General features: G+C 36.0%; 2 protein-coding genes across 2 annotated transcripts in view; one reads left to right on the plus strand and one right to left on the minus strand.

The window, feature by feature from the left end:
• The first annotated feature begins 5,403 nt into the window (after positions 1–5,403).
• MS3_00007587 (uncharacterized protein) overlaps positions 5,404–19,197 on the plus strand; it is a 42,170-nt gene continuing 28,376 nt past the window's right edge. Inside the window, exons 1-3 of the mRNA XM_051215893.1 lie at positions 5,404–5,561; positions 5,595–5,800; positions 12,919–13,211. Coding sequence (XP_051066439.1) covers positions 5,437–5,561; positions 5,595–5,800; positions 12,919–13,211 — 624 coding nt within the window. The 5' untranslated portion in view covers positions 5,404–5,436. The remainder of the gene's footprint in view (positions 5,562–5,594; positions 5,801–12,918; positions 13,212–19,197) is intronic.
• On the minus strand, positions 16,140–17,483 carry MS3_00007588 (uncharacterized protein). Its single transcript, XM_051215895.1, has one exon. It carries the CDS (start codon positions 16,627–16,629, stop codon positions 16,213–16,215), a length of 417 nt encoding a protein of 138 aa, XP_051066441.1. The 5' UTR covers positions 16,630–17,483; the 3' UTR covers positions 16,140–16,212.

The raw sequence follows: 19,197 nt of genomic DNA on the forward strand, positions 1-19,197 counted from the left end.
TCTAACCCACAATACAGAAGCTTTAATCATCTGCTCGGAACTAGTTGAAACTGTGTTCCAACAACAAAGTTTAGAGAGTTTATTATCACGAAAGAAGGGAGGGTGACATTACTGACCAGCGAAATTGACGGTGGGGAGAAAACTTAGTTCCACCCATGTTTGTAGAGCAGAACATTGTGCTAAATTACGACTTCTATGGTCAAGTGGAATGTCACGAACAAATGGTACTCATGAGAATTTATTATACAAAATACCTCTTTATATCGTGTCCATGACGTTGAATTGGTTCCACTTCCTACCGACTAATCCTATTACAAACAAAACTAAACAATCTGATAAAACCGAAGCCTGCTCATGACACAATGAAATCGATAAAAATAAAAATGAGCTGGAATAGCTTCGACAAAACAGGGAGATAGTCATTTGTGTATAAGAATACTGTTTTCAGTACTATATTTTAAAATGTCACATAATCCTACACTTTCAGCATCTTTACGAACCACCTCCATTCATAGCATATTTGTGGTTGTTTTCTTTAACCTACTAGAATGCTCTTGCTCAAAACGTGCCTTGATAATGAAAAAATTAAACTAAGTAGATATACATTCACTATTCCACCACAAGTAACTCAATTTAAATATGCATGAACATTGTAATATGAGGTTGCCATATGTGTATCAAAATACTGTTTTCAGTAGTTTGTTTCAAAACTACGAATAATTCCATGCTTTCAACTCCTTTTTGAACCATCTTCATTTACACAGTTCTTTATCCACCCATACCTTTTCTGCGCTTGCTTTCTTTAACCTATTAGAATGCTCTTGCTTGAAATAACCTCAATAAAAGGGATATGCAACTGTTTACTGAGTCTTTCATCCGGTTCAGTAACACTCTGTCGAAAACGTTTCCTGGCACTGACATTAGTGTGATAACTCTGTACTTCTCACATTTTCTTCGATCTCCTTTCTTTAGTACACTGATGAAGTATCCTTCTTTCCAGTCCGTCGGTGGCAATCGTTCTTCCTCCCATATCATCATAGATAAAACGTGAGGTATAGTTGCGATTATTTCTATATCTGACTCCAGTACTTCGGCTGGTGTATTGTCAGGTTCTGCTGCTTTTCCACTCTTGATTTGTCTGATGGCCATCGTGATTTCTTCCGTCGTTGGTGGAGTGATATCTATAGGAATGTGTGTGTGTGTACTACATCGATGTCCGGTGGATTCAATGGAGCGGTCTATTCAGAAGTTCTTCAAAGTACTCAACCCATCTGTTCGTCTGTTCTTGAATTTCAGTGATTGAGCTACCCTCTTTGTCCATGACCGCTCTCTGGTTTACTATATCTCCCTGCCAGTTTCATTCGTTGTATCATATAGTTGTTTCATATTTCCTTCTTTTGCAGCTTCTTCCGCCGTTGTCGCTAGTTCTTCCATGTGTTACTGCTTGTATGCTTTTATACACTTCTTAACTAGCTTTTTTGCTTCTGTGTACTCAGCCTGTGCTTGAACTTTCTCTGCCCGTATTCGGCTGTTGTTAATTGCTGTCTTGTTGTTCTTCCTTTTTTGATCTTGTCCAGTGTTTCTATAGAGGTCCACTTCTAATGATGACACTTGTTGTAACTTTAAACCTGTATTGTTGGTTATTATGTTAAGCCCGTATACCTTATTCTAGCTTTCGGACAGCCCATTCTATTCATTTTACTTGAGTCACATTTTGACCTTGTTAATTATTCGCTTATCACTCTTGACTGTTTTTATATGATCCCGTAGGTGTGTGCACACTTTTTATCCGATTACTCATCACATGTCTTTAACCTATTTTTATGTGCCTGTAAATAATGACTGACGTTTGACTAATGGGGAGTTGGCTTACCTGTCATCTCCACTGCGCGTCGTTTTGCTTCGTTCTATTCCATTCACTTTATATACAAAATATATGTATTCACAAGTCCATTCTCGTTATTTGACTTATTTAATTCTGTTATCGACTAACGTGATTTGAGTCGATGATTATATACGAGGATATGCAACGCATATATTCCAATAACAACCATCCATTACGACCATCTCGGACCACTAAAATGGAGAGCCCTTTCGACAACATCGTCTGATCTAAATGACGACAAAATGAAGGGCCTTACAACCTCGTATCACGTTGAGGTCAATGTGTCTTTGATACCTTTCCAGTTATCCTCTATAGTAGTTTCTTCTTCTTTCAGTAGATCTTATGAAGCTTGGGACGTGTTGCTGAAAGTTATCTTCAACTGGTTGAATTTTTCAGTATGTCGAAGAAACACTGTATTGAACCTTTGTAATACTGTTTCTACAGTTGTTCAACGCTTCTTTAGTCTCAGTTTCGTCTTGGTAACCACCAGCTAAAGGTGATGTGAATATATACGAGCTTTTCTCCTGGTTCTCACGTCTTCCATTGACCTTGTGACTCTTATACTGATGTAAACATGATCGATCTTGTTCTCTGTAGTGTGATTTTGAGAAATTCATGTAGATTTGTATATGTATTTGTGAAGGAATATTGTATCGCCTATAACCATTTTATTGACTGCACATAAATTTGCAAACCCTTCACCATTTCCACCGCTCCCTCCCAGTTCATATCGTCCTATGTTATCTACATAACTAGTGTTGTCCATTCTGACTTTGGCATTTAAGTTTTCTTATATGAATCGTCAGATCTTTTCCTGATCATTTCGCTTTGACCGATCACAGCCTTTAGTAAAACTGATTTTTATCATGGTCACTGCTATTATTATTGAGTGCATAGTAGGGGATAAAATTCACTGTGATTTCTTTCGTTGTTCTGAGGTTTGCTTTGATAATTCTAGACCCACGAGACTCCTATCTAATAAGTGCATTCGATGCTTGTTTGGAAGGCATCAGAACAGCTCCGTGCGTGGGTAGAGGACTTCCTTCTTCGCGAACTGAGTACAGCAGCATCTCTTTCGAGTCTAACCTTTTCTGCCCATTTTGAATCCATTGTGTTTCTGTGATTCCGAGCTCCATCATGTTATACCTTCCCATCTCGGCTTTCGCTATGAGGCGTCATAATTCTTCTGAAAGATCATTCAACCCGGAGGGCAGGGACCAATTGGTTTAATTTAATTATTCTGGTTAGCGTCTTTTAGCCAGATTGCTTTTTACTGGATGAAGTTGCTGAAGCCACGTCCGACTCTCTTCCTTCACCCGGGATCAGAACCGAAATGCTACAAATACCCTAGATTTACTGTACATCAACTAATCTAGGAGTAAAGCGTTTTTTCACCTTTCGTTTCTTTTCTTTAGTGTTGAAGTTGTCGTCTAGACTTTGCTTAGGGTTATTAGAGAGCTTGAGAAACAGATTCAGGCGTTCAATTAGAAGATTTATTACTTTATGGTCGATATATTGACGGGAAACTTGGTCTACCGTGTCCCAAAAATGAGCATTTCGATTATCGCGGAAATACTATTTATCTCTTTCTGAATAAATCATGTTCTATTTCTCGAAGGATAATATTGAACTGTATATAGGAATCAACGGAGAATCTTTTGAGAGTTTTTAGCTGAATAACTTGTTACAAAAGTGAGTGTTTCCAGTACTGGGAGTGCGCTTCAATTAGCAATCAAAAATGTACAAGTCCAGTCAATTTGAGCAGCAGAGTCTAAGAGTAAGAACTATTCAGCATAGCAGTCACTATAACCAAGATGCCAAGTATAACGACATGGATTTAGTTCGCGAGAATGTTAGAGAATAAATTGAAACGTAAAAACTACAGTAAAGAATTAATGGTAACCTAGAATCAAATGATCAACTCAATATATAGCTGCAGGGATAAAAAAGAATAACCTTTCATTCAAAAGTAAAGCAGTATTTTACATTACGAAGTGTGTAAGCGAAGGAATATTCAAATGTGATCCCAAAAGACCTCCGAAAAAACCTTGCACCGACACCCTGATGAATAAAGAGGTTTATGAACAGCGTTAGCAACTCAATCTTCTGAAGAAGAACCATGAGTAAAAGTGCTAAATAAAAAGAATCATTGGAACGTTGATCCAAGCGTTGAAAAGCTTCCATACAGAAGTGTCAAAACATCTCATGACAAGAGCTGAGATTCTCTAGAAGTCACTAGATCGATGATTCTTCCGACAATGGATGCAATAACCAATACGAAGGTCATTCAAGCATCAAGAATGTTAAGGTACAACCTAGTTTAGATGGGACTAAGTGAACACATTTGGAAACAATCTAGATTATAAGAATAACTCAGACAGGGCGATTATTGATACAGATGAAACAAGAATGGAGAGAAACTAATAGGTCTGTATGCATACCACAACGTGATCGTATTTGGTCTGATTTTTACCGACAGATTTATGAATAGAGTTACGTGGGTTGGGCCGAACAACACTACTTAGGATCAAGTCGATAACATATGGATCAATAAAAATTTCAGAAGGTCCATAGATGACATTATAACAAAGTGATGGTCATAAGGCTAACAGTGTGACCAAAAATATCAAGTGATTGGGCGAGCAGCACTTCGAAAATTCATTGCTGCCTTCCTTCGGAACGTTAACAAGCTCAAGTAGTTCAAAATTGATCTCAGGTACATCCCCAATCCCCAAAGTATCAACCAGAAAAGGGAAGGCCCACTACGAAGAACGATTTGATATGGATTAAAGATGCAATAACCTCTAAATTGTACGAGGTGCCGGTATCGAAGAATCACCAGATGAAAAAATGGATCTCTACAAACAACCCGTGCATGATTCAAGCGAGGAAATACAGGGACACAAAAGCAGCTAACAACAGCCGAACAAGAGCAGAAAAGGCCGAATACACAAAAACAAATAAATAGGGAAAAACATTGGAACTAACATGGGGACACATATGGAAGACCTAACAACTGCAACAGAAGAGGTTTCGTGAGAACTACAAGACGTAACTCAGGTACTATCAGGAAAGATTAGCCAACCGGAATGATAAGTCAAAGAACAGAACGTGAACTGGTGTGCTGTTTGTATTTTACGTATGGTCTGTTTTTATAAATACTATGAATCACAAGCGGGATGAGTTGTCTGGTGTGTCATCTTCATGAAGCACCTGGTTATCCCTCTCTCACATGGTTGCCTGATCACAACTAAATGCATGAAAGAATACATCCCCACTACACTTCACGCCTGTGCTTTTTGTTCCAATGTAGTACTCTATTTTAATATTAAAGTCCGATATTGACGCTGTCAGACGTGACTCTTGATAATCAGATGGCCGCTTCTACCTTTGATTAGGAAGATAACTTATTGAAAGTGGTGTTACTTTATTATACGATTATCAGAGCAAGAAATAAGTCCAACTTGGTTGCCTTTAGTCTCGTGGCTTATTCACCAATAAGATAACAGAAGTTTGTCCTTCAAGTGCGAACGCACTTTAATTGGCCTTGGATGCCAATGGATCTAAGTCTCGATAGAGATTGTATGAAAGGTTACCTTTATAAGTGGACAAATTACTTGAAGGGATATCAAAAAAGATGGTTCGTATTACAGAATGGCTTGTTGTCGTATTACAGGTATCCTTTTTTCCTGATTTTCATTTTTGCCAGGAATCCAGCAGAGATGGCTCATACTTGTCGTGGAACTATCAAACTTGCGGATGCTACTGTTAAGAAAATAGGGACGGTCTACTTGGAAATCTCGAATAGCAGTGCACAAAAATTTCACATAAAGGCTAACTCTGAGAGTGAGCAACTAGCATGGTTGTCAGCCCTTTCTAATTCTAAAACAACTGCAGTGGCTTTACGGAAGCAAGGTAAGAAACGTTATTGGGTCAGAATTACATTCAAAAATTTGAAATTTGATCAACCATAGATTATCACTCACTTGGGGCAAAGCGCTTTTGGCATGTTTGGTTTGTTTTGACTCATCATACGGTGTTAATACTAAATCTTCACTAAGGGTTAAAACTAAGAATGAGGATTTATGTTTACTGAGACTCCACTTATTTAGGCGTATATATGTCTGTGTGTTACCATGACTCTGAGATTTTATATTGACGTGAACTTTCTAGGCATTGTTACGTCATTACTAAATTGATATCTATAACTTCAGTTCAGTATCTGTTTGGTAATGGAGATCCAACTAACTACTCACTTTTGCTTTTCCCGTACACTTCGTATGGGTTGAAGGTATAAAAATGATGTATATCAGGGGGAAAGCCCTATTTCGCCCTCGCTTGACTGCCTGGGTGAAGAAATGAGCTTTAGCCAGCAAGTGAAGCTGTTTAACTGTGTTCAACCCTAAGTTTATTGTTTTTAGTTTATGCAAAATGTAAGACCATCTGAGCCGATGTATGCAACGCCTAGACGTTTATCACTTAAAGTTCGTTTATTTTTTCATTTATATAATCACGAAAGCCATGTTGAATGCATACTAGTATGTGTCCCTCGTAAGTCGGGTTCCCCAAATCAGCGAGCGCTTATAGTGTATTTTTCAAATGGTAGCTTTCTTTACGACCAAACTTTGTTAGTATATGTTATTATTGTATCTTGTTGAGATCACAGCTTTTCTGAGTTAGTCCCTAGGTTTTATATATCCCTACTCTGACCTATCTCCAAGATATATGCCTTGTATATTAGTACACACCATGCAGTAGTGATAGGGTTTCGCTTTAATGGTATTTGTGTATTGTTCCAACCTTAATGACTCCATTTATTTGAACACAAACATTGGTGTAGGGGGTACCAAATATATATGTGCCACAAAATAACAATGAGGCCAGTAGTAGTTATCATTGATTTGTATGAGGGCCGAAATACTGCCCAGGCGCCCAAGCCAAAGCAGATGGTCTTACTAAGAGACCACTCCCTGAGCATTTCACCTCGAGGTCTAATCTACAAGGCAGTGGAGCAACGTTAGAGGATGCTGTTTCATGGACCCTCCGTGTACACCAACTCGGTTAAAGAGCTGGACATTCGCTTTTCGTCCTCTCGATTTTGTGAACAACATCGCTACGAGAAGGCAGTTTGCGCAGTCTTTTTATCTGTGTATAAATAACTTATAAGATGAATAATCCTGTGGGTACAATTTTATGCAGTCAATCCAAATAAATCTTCTGGTCATTTTAATTTAGTCATGTTTTATTTTTGGTTTGCAGATTTATGTTAGCTATCACATGCTTGAATTCAGAGATGTCACTATGCATTATAACTGATGCCTAAAACGAACTTAATCCACTATTTTGCGGCAGGATATTTCTACTCATCTATCCCAGCCTAGAGCTGTGGAAAGTAGTCGCAAATACACAGTTTAGATCGCATGGTGCAGCTTAACAACAATGTAATATGATTGTTACCCATTCTGACTACTTGTAAAATATTGTAAAATACTGTTTCAACATGATGTTTCGCCGTTACATAACCATTTGTGCTGGTATTCAGGATTTCTGTGTCTGACCGATTAACCATGCGAATTTGCGATTTTTGCCTGAAATTTTGAGCGCTAAGAATTATTGGGCTTCCCATCTCCGATACAATCATTGTCGTTTGTTATCATCCGTTTTTGTCAAGCTTATATTTCCCGTTAGCTAAATAACTAATTATTCACCCTTTCGCATAATGAGGTGTAGGGTCTCAGCAATTTTATTTTTCTAACGCAGGAATCTCAAACTTGCTTATTTCATTTCGACGCAACGTAAATTCAGGTGACGTCATTGTGGTATATGATACTACTAAAAACATTCGAGACATTTTAATCTGTCTTCAGTTTTTTCGTTAGAAAATGATTACTCACATCATCCCTGATCACTTTTTGTAGTCAATGCAAGTTAACATCAAGTTGTGGATTCTTTATTATTGTGTAAGTTGGTACTTTGATAAGGTGACCGGCTTTGTCTATTGTGATCACCCACTAAAACCATATGTGGAAAACGTTTGATGGTTTTTGTGCGCCAGATAAATGGATTGAGGACATTGTAGCTTGATGTGACGAATGAGAAAAGTTTCGGACTGATAACCAGAAATTTTGCGTTTCTACTTATCAATGGAGGAATTATGAAAGGCTAAACGTACAGAGGCTTCAATTCACTTTTTCTCATGAGTTTCTAGCATTGCATTTAACTTTTCAAATACGGGAAGCGGTCAGTACTGAAATCTATTGGTCATAAAGTGGTATATGTGACTGTCGGCATGTGAAGAACATCAAGAAAGAAATATTTGTTGTGTTAGAAGCCGGGAAATGTTAATAGTTCGAGTAGTTCTTTTACGACTACAATTCATCCTGTTCTTCATCAACCCGTTTTATCTTCTTAGATCGTCTTCATCTTTTATCAACCCTTTACTCTATTCTTAACCTACTGTATACGTAATCAGTGTTCTAGAAAAATTTCGACTTAAGTCTTTAGGAGTTGAACTACCAGGTGGTCCTCTTTTCGACTTGAAGAACGCAAAAGATATTCTTATTTGATGAAGACGCTGACAAAATACAGTCCTATGATCACCTTAGTTAACAATCCGTTTATCTCTAACTGCAGAATGTTGCTTCAGGATTGGTCTTTACCAATAACTAAATTAATGATGGGGCGTAAAGTAGTTGAGCACGTCTGTTCTTATCGTCCTCTAGAATTTAAATTATCACCTTATAAATACAATTTCTGGTTTTTGGAACCATGTTCTCAATCTTCAGTCATTCTTATCATGGTTTCTGCTAAATTATTTTGACTTCTGTTACATTTTATCGTGTTGTTTTCACCACACGGTGATAATGTAGATTGGCTACTTGGGTAAGAGCACATGTGTGCCAGCATCTAAGTGGATGAGTGACTTTTACTGGAATCACTTAACTATTTAAGTTCATGGAATGACATTCTTAGTTTCCTATAGTTAATCCTCAAGCGATATTTTATGACTTTAAATCGGACAAATCTAACTAACCAAGACTCTGATATCTTATTTTATTAATTTCTGTTGCCTCTTTAAAATCCCCATTCAAAACTCATGTATTTATAGTTTTCCAGCCAGACTATATCAGTTTGGAGTTCCAGCGTGCTTCGCTTTTTTGACATACGTAGGCTTGATAACAACGTATATTGATATTGCAGGCATAGGTGTATCAGAAAGCAGTTAGAGCCATTTTTGTCCTGAATTACGGTAGTTGGTCGTCTGTGTTTTCCAATTTAATGAGGTTGTACGGATTTGAATAGATCGGGTTGCATGGCATAGCTACTTTCAGTCCGTCTGCGTTCTTACTGACTACATTTCTGGCAAAATGAAATATCAGTTCTGCTGAAACTTGTCTTCATGAAATATGAGCACCCAAATGTACGTAGAATGGACAATTTTAATGACCAAATATGTAGGCCAAGTTAAATTGATAGCCACTTAAGTGGTGCTTATGGAATTCCAGCTCAGCAAATTGATAATCATTCGTTGCATCTGTAGTTTCACGTCCCACTTAAAGTGTTGAAAGAAATACTACGTAGTATTTTGGCTTGCAACATTGACCCTATGGTTGAGATTAGTAGCCCGTATCTCCGTTAACCTGGGTCATTTGAAGGCCGTCGCTTCTTTTAGAGAATATGTTTAGACCTTGGTGAGAATTCTTTGGGTCTAAATGCAAGTAGATCGAGTGCAACCAGGATACTTCTCCAAATTCTTCTCGGAAGCAGATATATTGGCAACACAATAATGAAAGGAATAGCTAGGCACTTAACAACTCGTGAACATGTTCATTTCGAAATAGCCGAATATGATTCCAATTTTACAATAAAAGTAACAGGATTGTCTGTCAATAAACTTTACTAAAAACAGTAGACAACTATTTTAATTGATTAAGTCAACAGCTTAAAGGTTCAGCGATTATTATGTCTTCAAAGAAAGATAGAATATGATTTATAGCTATATAGTTTTGTAAAAATCGGAATGTTCTAATTACTGTAAGTTTCACGTTTTAACAGATTACTAGTCAAACAAAGCCAATATTTTGGAATAGGAGTAAAATATTACGTAATTGAGAATTTCGTGAGGAACATCAGTTTTAGGTTTCTAAACGTACCTAAAACTAACGACAATTTCAGGGCACTAATGTGTGGTCAGCCTTAAGTATAAGTTTCGATTCTAGAGCATCGAATTACAGTTATGATATAACATTTTCAAACCCAATTAACCATAAATTTATCAGTTAGTTGATTTGTTTTGGACACTGCGCTAAGTACTTAACAGCTTCAGAATAAAACACTACCTTCGCTTGTTATTCATAGTGATAAGAACATTTCGTACAACATATACATAAATTCATTATTTTGTTATTTAAAGTTTGAGTGTCATCACTGGAAGCAGTTGTATCACGTTATATTGGTTAACTTTTGATCATTGTGGTTTGTATCTCTGTGATCATCCACAGTAAAATTTATGGATAATTCAAGTGGTGTTAATTCTGATTTTCTCACTTTTCAATGAGCTTGTACAGTGTGCCATAAAAGCATTGATGCAGAAACAAACGTATATAACCAACTAAACAGTTACCAAGTTGTCAACGGATTTGGATTTTCTTGACCATTGTTTTTCTTTGTATATCAATCAATGCTTATACTCTTTATATATTACTGAGTAAGACGTATAACTTTCTACACGATGCTAGTCACTACTGGACCTAACTCATGCGTAAACCATTTCTTAAGATTTTTGCAAAGTACACGAACAATTTTATTTAATGGAGATATTAATGTGAAAGTAGTCAGACAGGCTACAAAGTTGTTACCTTGACGAAGTGTAAATATAAATAGCTGCTTAGGTACTTTTAAGTTGTTCCATAGCAACTTTCCCGAAAATTCGAATTCCAGTCCAATTCATTATTTTGTTCTCTCACGTAGGTGTTTTGTATTGATTAGATCAGTTTCTAAAAGCTTAAATGTTTTTTAGTAGATGGTAATCGTCAGAATACGTGATTCCCACTGCAGTAACTTAATTGCTAATTGTGAGCACATATTTAATATTCCTACTTGTTATAATCTCTTTTCTTACGGTTATGACCCAGCTATTCCTATTGCTTAGTATTCTCGGACACTGATTCACTCGACAAGTCCCCAAATCAGAACACGGTTGAACAGGAAGGAGATTATATTCCAAATAACAAGGTTAGATGGAAGCAAGAAGCAAGTCAGAAGCACAATAGAGAAAACGTCAGTATACTTATAGTTTTTTACATGAGAAGATTCTAGAGTATTCTCCAACTTTCGACTAGTGCTGATTGGATAAGAATTAGCCAATCAGCGTGCACCAGAGCAATCGTGAATTGAGCATGCTTTAATCCGGTCTATGTCCCGCTAACACCTCCCCTTTGAGCAGATTCTCAGGATCTGGTGCTAGGGTCCAACTGCAACTGAGTGACTGGCTTGTGCTTTTGATTAGTTCATCGTCTAGGCAATAAAGAATTATCACTTTTTTTTCTCGCACAGAGACTGACATGTCTGTTCCCGGTGTTTTGATTTCTTTTTAAAAAAGAAGTATGCATAACTTTTAATTCTCCAACATTCTCCTCCTCCTCCGCGAAACAATGTCGGATCCTTATATCTCTAAGTTACAAATAATAGGACTTTATTTAAACGATGTTTCTCGCATTGAATGTCGGATCCACTAGAAATGACTAGATGATAATGAACGACCTTTGATTTGAGGTCAGAGTTTAATTCTTCTGAAGCATTACTTTCAAATCCATTAGGAATTTCATCAGTGGATAATGGATCATTGCGGAAATCAACATCTAACAAAATTGAATTAGACTTTTGACCATAATTTGACTCAGCCGACATATTTTCCACATTTTTATAAGAAATTTCATCAAAATTACATGCATTATTCTGAGAACCCATATCTGATACATTGTCATTAGAAATCGGATAAGCTGATTCAATATAAATTTCTGTCTCACAATGATTTTGAGTAACAATCGGTATAATTGGGTTCATCGTGTCACTGCAGTTATTTTCTGAATACGAGTCCCTATAGCTTTCTCGGCTAATATTACGTGGACCATAATTTTGTTCTAGCTGAAATTTATTTTCAGAGCTAGACAGGACCAGTAGTGCTTCACTCAATTCTGGACTCCATGCTTCATCTACAGCGTCTGGCTCTTGATCATCTCGTATTGCCACAACTTTATGAGCATTCAGCACAGTATTTTCTTGCTGTGAGCCGGACACGTTACAAATATTACATTCTGATTCAGGTATAAAGGGATTTGAACCCTCCACTAGATATGCTTCTGAAATGTCTGTTACTGCATCATAAACAGATTTCTTATTTTCTGGTCGAGTGAAAAGTGTGCTCAATAGTTGTTGTTACAAGGCTAACAACTTCTGCTGGTGGTGTAATATTAACCGCAACTGTTCTAAAGAAATCGCCATTTTTCTTTAGTTTTTCCCCGTCGCCACTGTTATATCTCTCTTTTCTTACGGTTATGACCCAGCTGTTCCTATTTCTTAGTATTCTCGGACACTGATTCACTCGACAAGTCCCCAAATCAGAACACGGTTGAACAGGAAGGAGATTATATTCCAAATAACAAGGTTAGATGGAAGCAAGAAGCAAATCAGAAGCACAATACTACTCCATAGCTCAAATATATATATATATATATATATATATATTCTCCATTAGTGTGAACTTTACTTCTTAATAACTGTTTGCAGTCAATTTTTTTCCATAAATAATTGTAATGGTCATACTATCATTGCTTATAGCGTTCATTTGTTGCTGTAAGTTATTATTTTACCTGTAAACCCTCTGGTTGAACAAAGATTATACAACTTGAAATCTCTAACTCCACTACTGTCGTCGATAATTCATTCAATTAGCAAAGCCTCGTTATTCGATAGCATATTTTTTGTGTACATATGGTACATGATTAAATTACCCATTAATTATTTACTTTCAGGTTATGATTCAGATGCGTATGCTGATGGATATGAAGATGATGATGATTACAAGACATTGTCTACCACTGACGAAAATGGAATTAGGTTTATTAACGATGCGCTTGTAAAACTTGAAGCCCATGTGACTGATCTTGAACGTTATCAGTTGACAATGGATCGAAAAGGTGAGGAACTTCGACGTTCTGTCGGTGATGTAGAGTCTGCTCGTGATCCCACTGAATTACTGCAACGTTTTAACTTGGCTCGTGAACGCGCCACGGTTTTCAAGGTCGCCAGTATGGCGATGGTTAATGTAAGTCACTTACATGTCTCAATATCAATATTGTTCATTATTAGACACGACCCTTCGTTGGGAGATAAGTATTTTCACTTGTTCGTGTGGCTAACCGTGAATGTAAACTGGTTTGTGGTTTTGTTTATCTAATATCTCCCATTGACTCGGCCCCCAACTGTTGTGAAACTTTTTGTGTGAATTCAAATGAAAATTCTTGTAGGATTGTCTTTGTACATTATGACTTCCTATGTAACAGCATTATGTGGAGTAATTATTCTAGAATCAACTATACATGTGGTGGCGGCTAGATTAAAATTTTGTTATACAAAGTACCAAGCTGATCAAATTAATCTATTAAAGCAATGATGTTTTCTAAAACTCATGAGGCTATTTTTGAACTTGTGTGGTATACCTTAACGTGCGCACGGGACTAATCATAAAACAGCCTATATTTTTGCACATATATCATGGTCTTTATGACACATTACTTATGATCTCTGGTCGTCGTGACCGCTTATCATAAAGTTCCACATTACTTATGTTCCAGTGTGATGTAAAATCAGATTTCGGCATGTTAATGACCATATTTTCTTAAGTCTAAAAATTCATTACATATATTTCTGTGTGTGTCAGCACGTTTGCTTATTTCATTGTCCAGGATTTTCGATGTAGTAATTATTTTTCTGCATGCATAGTGTTTCCATAAATTATGTCACCCTCAAGATTCTAGCTTTTTCAATTTGCATGATACTAAGTTCTTTTGAATTTTTCGGAACTTCATCGAATCTGCTTGATTCGCATATTTATTATGCTTTTGTTCAGTTAATGTTCCAAAGTTTTTAGAAAGTTTTACTATGTACAACTAAGTGTGGTCTAATACACAATATTAGCTTTAACTACTGTAAATTCGTCAGTCCTTATGTGCCATGTTGTATTGTTCGTAGTTTACTTTCGCATACATCGTTTTTTGTCTACTCTAAGTTGCGTCTAATTTCTTTGCATATCCACGACAATTTAGTGAATAAGGTTTGACAGTCAAAATAAATAAGAATTTTTAAAAACATCTATTCTAGTATTATTTTCTTTTGTTTGTTTTTTCTATATCTAATGTGTATTATCTTGATTTTTTTTATGGGGTATTTTAAAGGTTCTTTTATATTTCAGTATGTACATAAAAGTAATGATTTTTGGCATGATCCTATCTCTAGGCTTCTTATAGGAATAAAAATAGAGTTTGTGGTTTGCTGGGTCAAGGCCATTTAAACATACTGGTGTATGTGAATAGTGTAATGATTGTCACAAACTATTATTATACCACAAATATCTCCGTAAAATTCTACAGTTGAACCAAGTAAAATATAATCTATTCAATTCACAAATACCCTGGTCGATGTTTAGAATTTCGGTCTTTCACATAATGTAGGCATGCCATCGTCGAAAATCGACAGTTTATGCACAACTTGCAAAATAAATATCTGTATATTATCTTATTTTTTAATTCTTTGTTAAGATATGAATTTTATTCTACTTAACCTCGAAATTCCTTACATTTGTATATTGTTAATTAAATCGTACAATAATTTAGTATTAGAACTTACTATCCCGTATGCATCGACAATAAATGTTCATGTCACGTTGGCCGATTAAGTCTTATGATTTCACTGATCGAATTACCATTCTAACTTTAAACCCTACACCTACTTCGACTCTACTTAATAATGTCACTACGTGAGTAATATTTTAGCGACACTTATAATTAATTATTTGTAAACTACTCATGTACTCTGCCTTTGTAGGCAATGTTTCACAGCTGTAAAACAGTTTTGATGAACATGTTGGCTTACATGCAATTTTAAACGTTGAAAAACAATTCTGTTCTTTTGTCCCTGTTTGTTTTCAAGATAGTTGTGTGTGGACAATCTTTACAGACCTCTTTAGTTTTATTACTCTAACAATTTTCTCCTTTAATTTTCTCATACTTTTCATTGTGTTATCTGTGCTTCATTTGGATCTATACTAAGGTTTTAAATTTTGAAAATAATATAAACAAGCTTTTGTGGTTTAGGGCGGTTACTATAGTTTCATATTCTGATTATATCGATCAACTTGAACTCAACTCGCTTGGCTATCATTTACTAGTATGGGAGAACAGTACTGGATAAACAATTGTTCAAAATTGTATTATCAGCACGGTTTCTTGGTTTTGTTTTCGTTGCGTTAAAATCCTTTTTTTTTCCGAGTGAAGGTATCATTCTGATAAAATCTTAATCCACCTTATATTTAGCATTCGTATTGGAAATCATTTTATCAGATCGGTAGTTTCCACTGTTTGAACTCGTATAGATTGTGTTTGTTATGACCTTGCGTCTCCCAATTATTTTGTTTTTGCCAAAATCCCCGTCGCCAATTGTTATGACCTTGGATGTCTGACTTTTCGATCACACGACTTATCTACCAATCCGGATACGACTTATACGAATCTTCACACTAGGCCAACCAATGACGTTTAACCGGTGTGGGCAGTTTAGTGTCCTTATTGGTCCTATGTCCTACGAGCCCTTCCACTTGAGTCCAGAACAAGATACCAGCTTCCGAATCAGAGCAGATCAGACCAGAATCACAGCAGATCGTTTATTTCAGGCATACTTAGTTTATATATCAATCACACAGACCGCAACGTACCATAAAATAGGAAATAATATTTGTACACAAATAAGCCCAAAAAGTGGCTGTGAGTGTGGGAGGCAGTAGTTAATAAACTGAACATAACTTAAGAACCGTAAATCGTACAATAATAAATTATAGGCCAAAATAAAGCTTGTCATAAGAGGGATATAAATATACATAGTGTAATTGTTGAGTAGTTATACAATAAGAATATTAGTCCATGAATAGTCCTCGGAAGTTACCTGTAATTTAATCTCCACTCGGATATAACACCTCCCCTTTTTTTTTTTTGAAAATTCCAACTTTAGATTCTGATTAAAAATAAAAAAAATTATATGTGACTTTAAATTCCTCAACATTCTCCTCCTCCTCGAAATAATGTTGGGTCCTTATGGCTCCAAAATACAACTAGTAGGACTTTATTTAAACCATGTTTCTCGTATTGACTGGAGAAGCCACTAAAAATGACTAGATGATGATGAACGGCCTTTGATCTGAGTTCATTATTTTCAAATTCATTATGAATCTCGTTAGCAGATAACGAGTCATTAAGAAAGTCAACGTCTAACAGAATTAAATTAGATTTTTGGCCATCATTCGACTCAGCTGACATATTTCCCTCATTGTTATAAGAAGTTTCATCAAAATCATATGCATTATTCTGAGAATCAATATCTGGCACACTGTCATTAGAAATGGGATAAGTTGACTCAATATAAAATTCTGTCTTCCGGTGATTTTGAGTAACATCTGGTACAATTTTGTTCATCGTGTTGCTCCAGTTATTTTCTGAATACGAGTCACCATAGCTTTCTCGACTAGTAGCACGTGGACCACAATTTTGTTCGAGCTGACGTTTATTTTCGCAGCTAGACAGTACCAGTAGTGTTTCATTTGATTCTGGACTCTGGGCATCAACTACAGGATCTGGCTTCTGATCATCTGGTATTGTCACAACTTCATGTGCATTTAACACAATATTTTCTTGCTCTGAGCTGGACACGTTACCAATATTACGTTTCCCTTCTGGTATAGAGGATTTGAATCCTGCACAGGATATGCTTCTGAAATGTCCATTACTGCACCATTATCTGCATGATATATAGATTTCTTATTTTCTGCTTGAATGCAAAGTCTGCCCAAAACTGTTATAAATAGCTCTTGTTGCAAGGCAAACATCTTCTGCTGGTGCTGTAATATTAACCGCAACTGTTCGAAAGAAATCGACATTTTTTTTTTGCCAATAATATTAGCTCCAAAAATCACCGGCAATTATACAGCTAATTTATTTCCAAAATCTGAGTCACCACTTGTATTATTATTATTTCTTTGTTGCCAAAATCCCCGTCGCCAATTGTTATGACCTTGCGTCTCCCAATTATTTTGTTTTTGCCAAAATCCCCGTCGCCAATTGTTATGACCTTGGATGTCTGACTTTTCGATCACACGACTTATCTACCAATCCGGATACGACTTATACGAATCTTCACACTAGGCCAACCAATGACGTTTAACCGGTGTGGGCAGTTTAGTGTCCTTATTGGTCCTATGTCCTACGAGCCCTTCCACTTGAGTCCAGAACAAGATACCAGCTTCCGAATCAGAGCAGATCAGACCAGAATCACAGCAGATCGTTTATTTCAGGCATACTTAGTTTATATATCAATCACACAGACCGCAACGTACCATAAAATAGGAAATAATATTTGTACACAAATAAGCCCAAAAAGTGGCTGTGAGTGTGGGAGGCAGTAGTTAATAAACTGAACATAACTTAAGAACCGTAAATCGTACAATAATAAATTATAGGCCAAAATAAAGCTTGTCATAAGAGGGATATAAATATACATAGTGTAATTGTTGAGTAGTTATACAATAAGAATATTAGTCCATGAATAGTCCTCGGAAGTTACCTGTAATTTAATCTCCACTCGGATATAACAGTGTTTCATTGTCACTGCCTGTTCATGATACCAATTTTATGAAAATAAAACTGACAAAATTTTCTTTGTCTAAAAGAATTGTAAGTAGTTATTTATTATTTATATCGTCACCAAATATATTCAATCCGTATATAGAATAACATGATTTCTTTAATCACTTGTAACAAATCCCTTAGTTTTACTTCCATATATGGTTTATCTCGATAATGTTTATGAAACGTTAATAATTATCGAATTTAAAAGCTCAAACTCGTTCACTAAAACTTAATTTTGATAATCGCTTTTTTCCATCTAGAGGTATTTCATTTCTAGTTCTTAAATTGTTTATCCTTCATACATATTCTCCTTCCTTCGTGCTTGTCAAGCCAACATATGCATAGAGGATACCGTCATCCATTACTTTCATTGTTTTACGAAATGATGAGCTCGACTGATGTCTTCTTAAATGTTTGTGGGAACATTTCACGAGATAGACTATTTGACGACTACCCATGTATATATTTCCAACCAGTTATAAAGAGACAGAAAGTAATTATTTCGATTTATTATGTGAACTGTATAATTAATATTATGTTTGGTCAGTATATATGTATGTGCACTAGTTTTATACAAACTACCAAAACAGTCATTGTTTTTTCAATTGTACGTATTTTTTTCTCGTATTTCCCATTCATTACTATCACATTTGCTCTTCAATTTTTTAGGTTGTGAAATTAATTCACTTTAGAATAACTATATTTAGTATTTTTTCAATATTTCATGCTAGTATTGATATAGGTAAAGTGGTCTTTTCACATATTAATTACTCGGAGCCAAATTATTGTGTAGCTTTGTAACATTTCATGTTAATTTTTTGTTGGGGATGTTAATTCTTCAGAGCTCACTTGGTAAGTATCTAATTTTTGTAACTTTATGTCGGAAATTTGAATTTCTTGTTTCCGCGCCAAAAAGCCATTTTCACCGTCATGTCATATTTTCCACTTGGGAGGACCTTAAATGTTATTGGTTCATTATCTCTTAATATGCTGTTTTGTAACGTTTTCCAAGGACATTTTTATACTGTATATATACACTTGAATTGTGTTTAAGGCTTTTGTTCGTGTTTTTCGTTGCTTGTGGAATACATTTCCCTCCTCTGAACCTGGACTTCTCTCTCTAGTTAGCGAGGCCGGGACGCATCGGAATAGTTAGCTTGTTTTGTCATTTGGTCACTGAGTCTTCGTTCCGTTCGCAGACTAAGTGAACTCGTAATCTCTTCAAACATACCATTTTTTTAAAGGATTTCGTTCCTATACGGTAATTATTATCATAAATGTAAACTGTTATTGGGTTTACATAGAACTTATCATGGAACACTATAGGAAGAGATTAGTACTGAAACTGTAAACGACTTG

Source organism: Schistosoma haematobium, chromosome 4 (assembly GCF_000699445.3).
Source record: "Schistosoma haematobium chromosome 4, whole genome shotgun sequence".
NCBI classification, from domain to species: domain Eukaryota; kingdom Metazoa; phylum Platyhelminthes; class Trematoda; order Strigeidida; family Schistosomatidae; genus Schistosoma; species Schistosoma haematobium.

Bases quoted from the DNA above. Each gene is read 5' to 3' on its own strand.
- MS3_00007588 (XM_051215895.1), bottom strand. From the start codon at position 16,629: ATGAACAAAATTGTACCAGATGTTACTCAAAATCACCGGAAGACAGAA.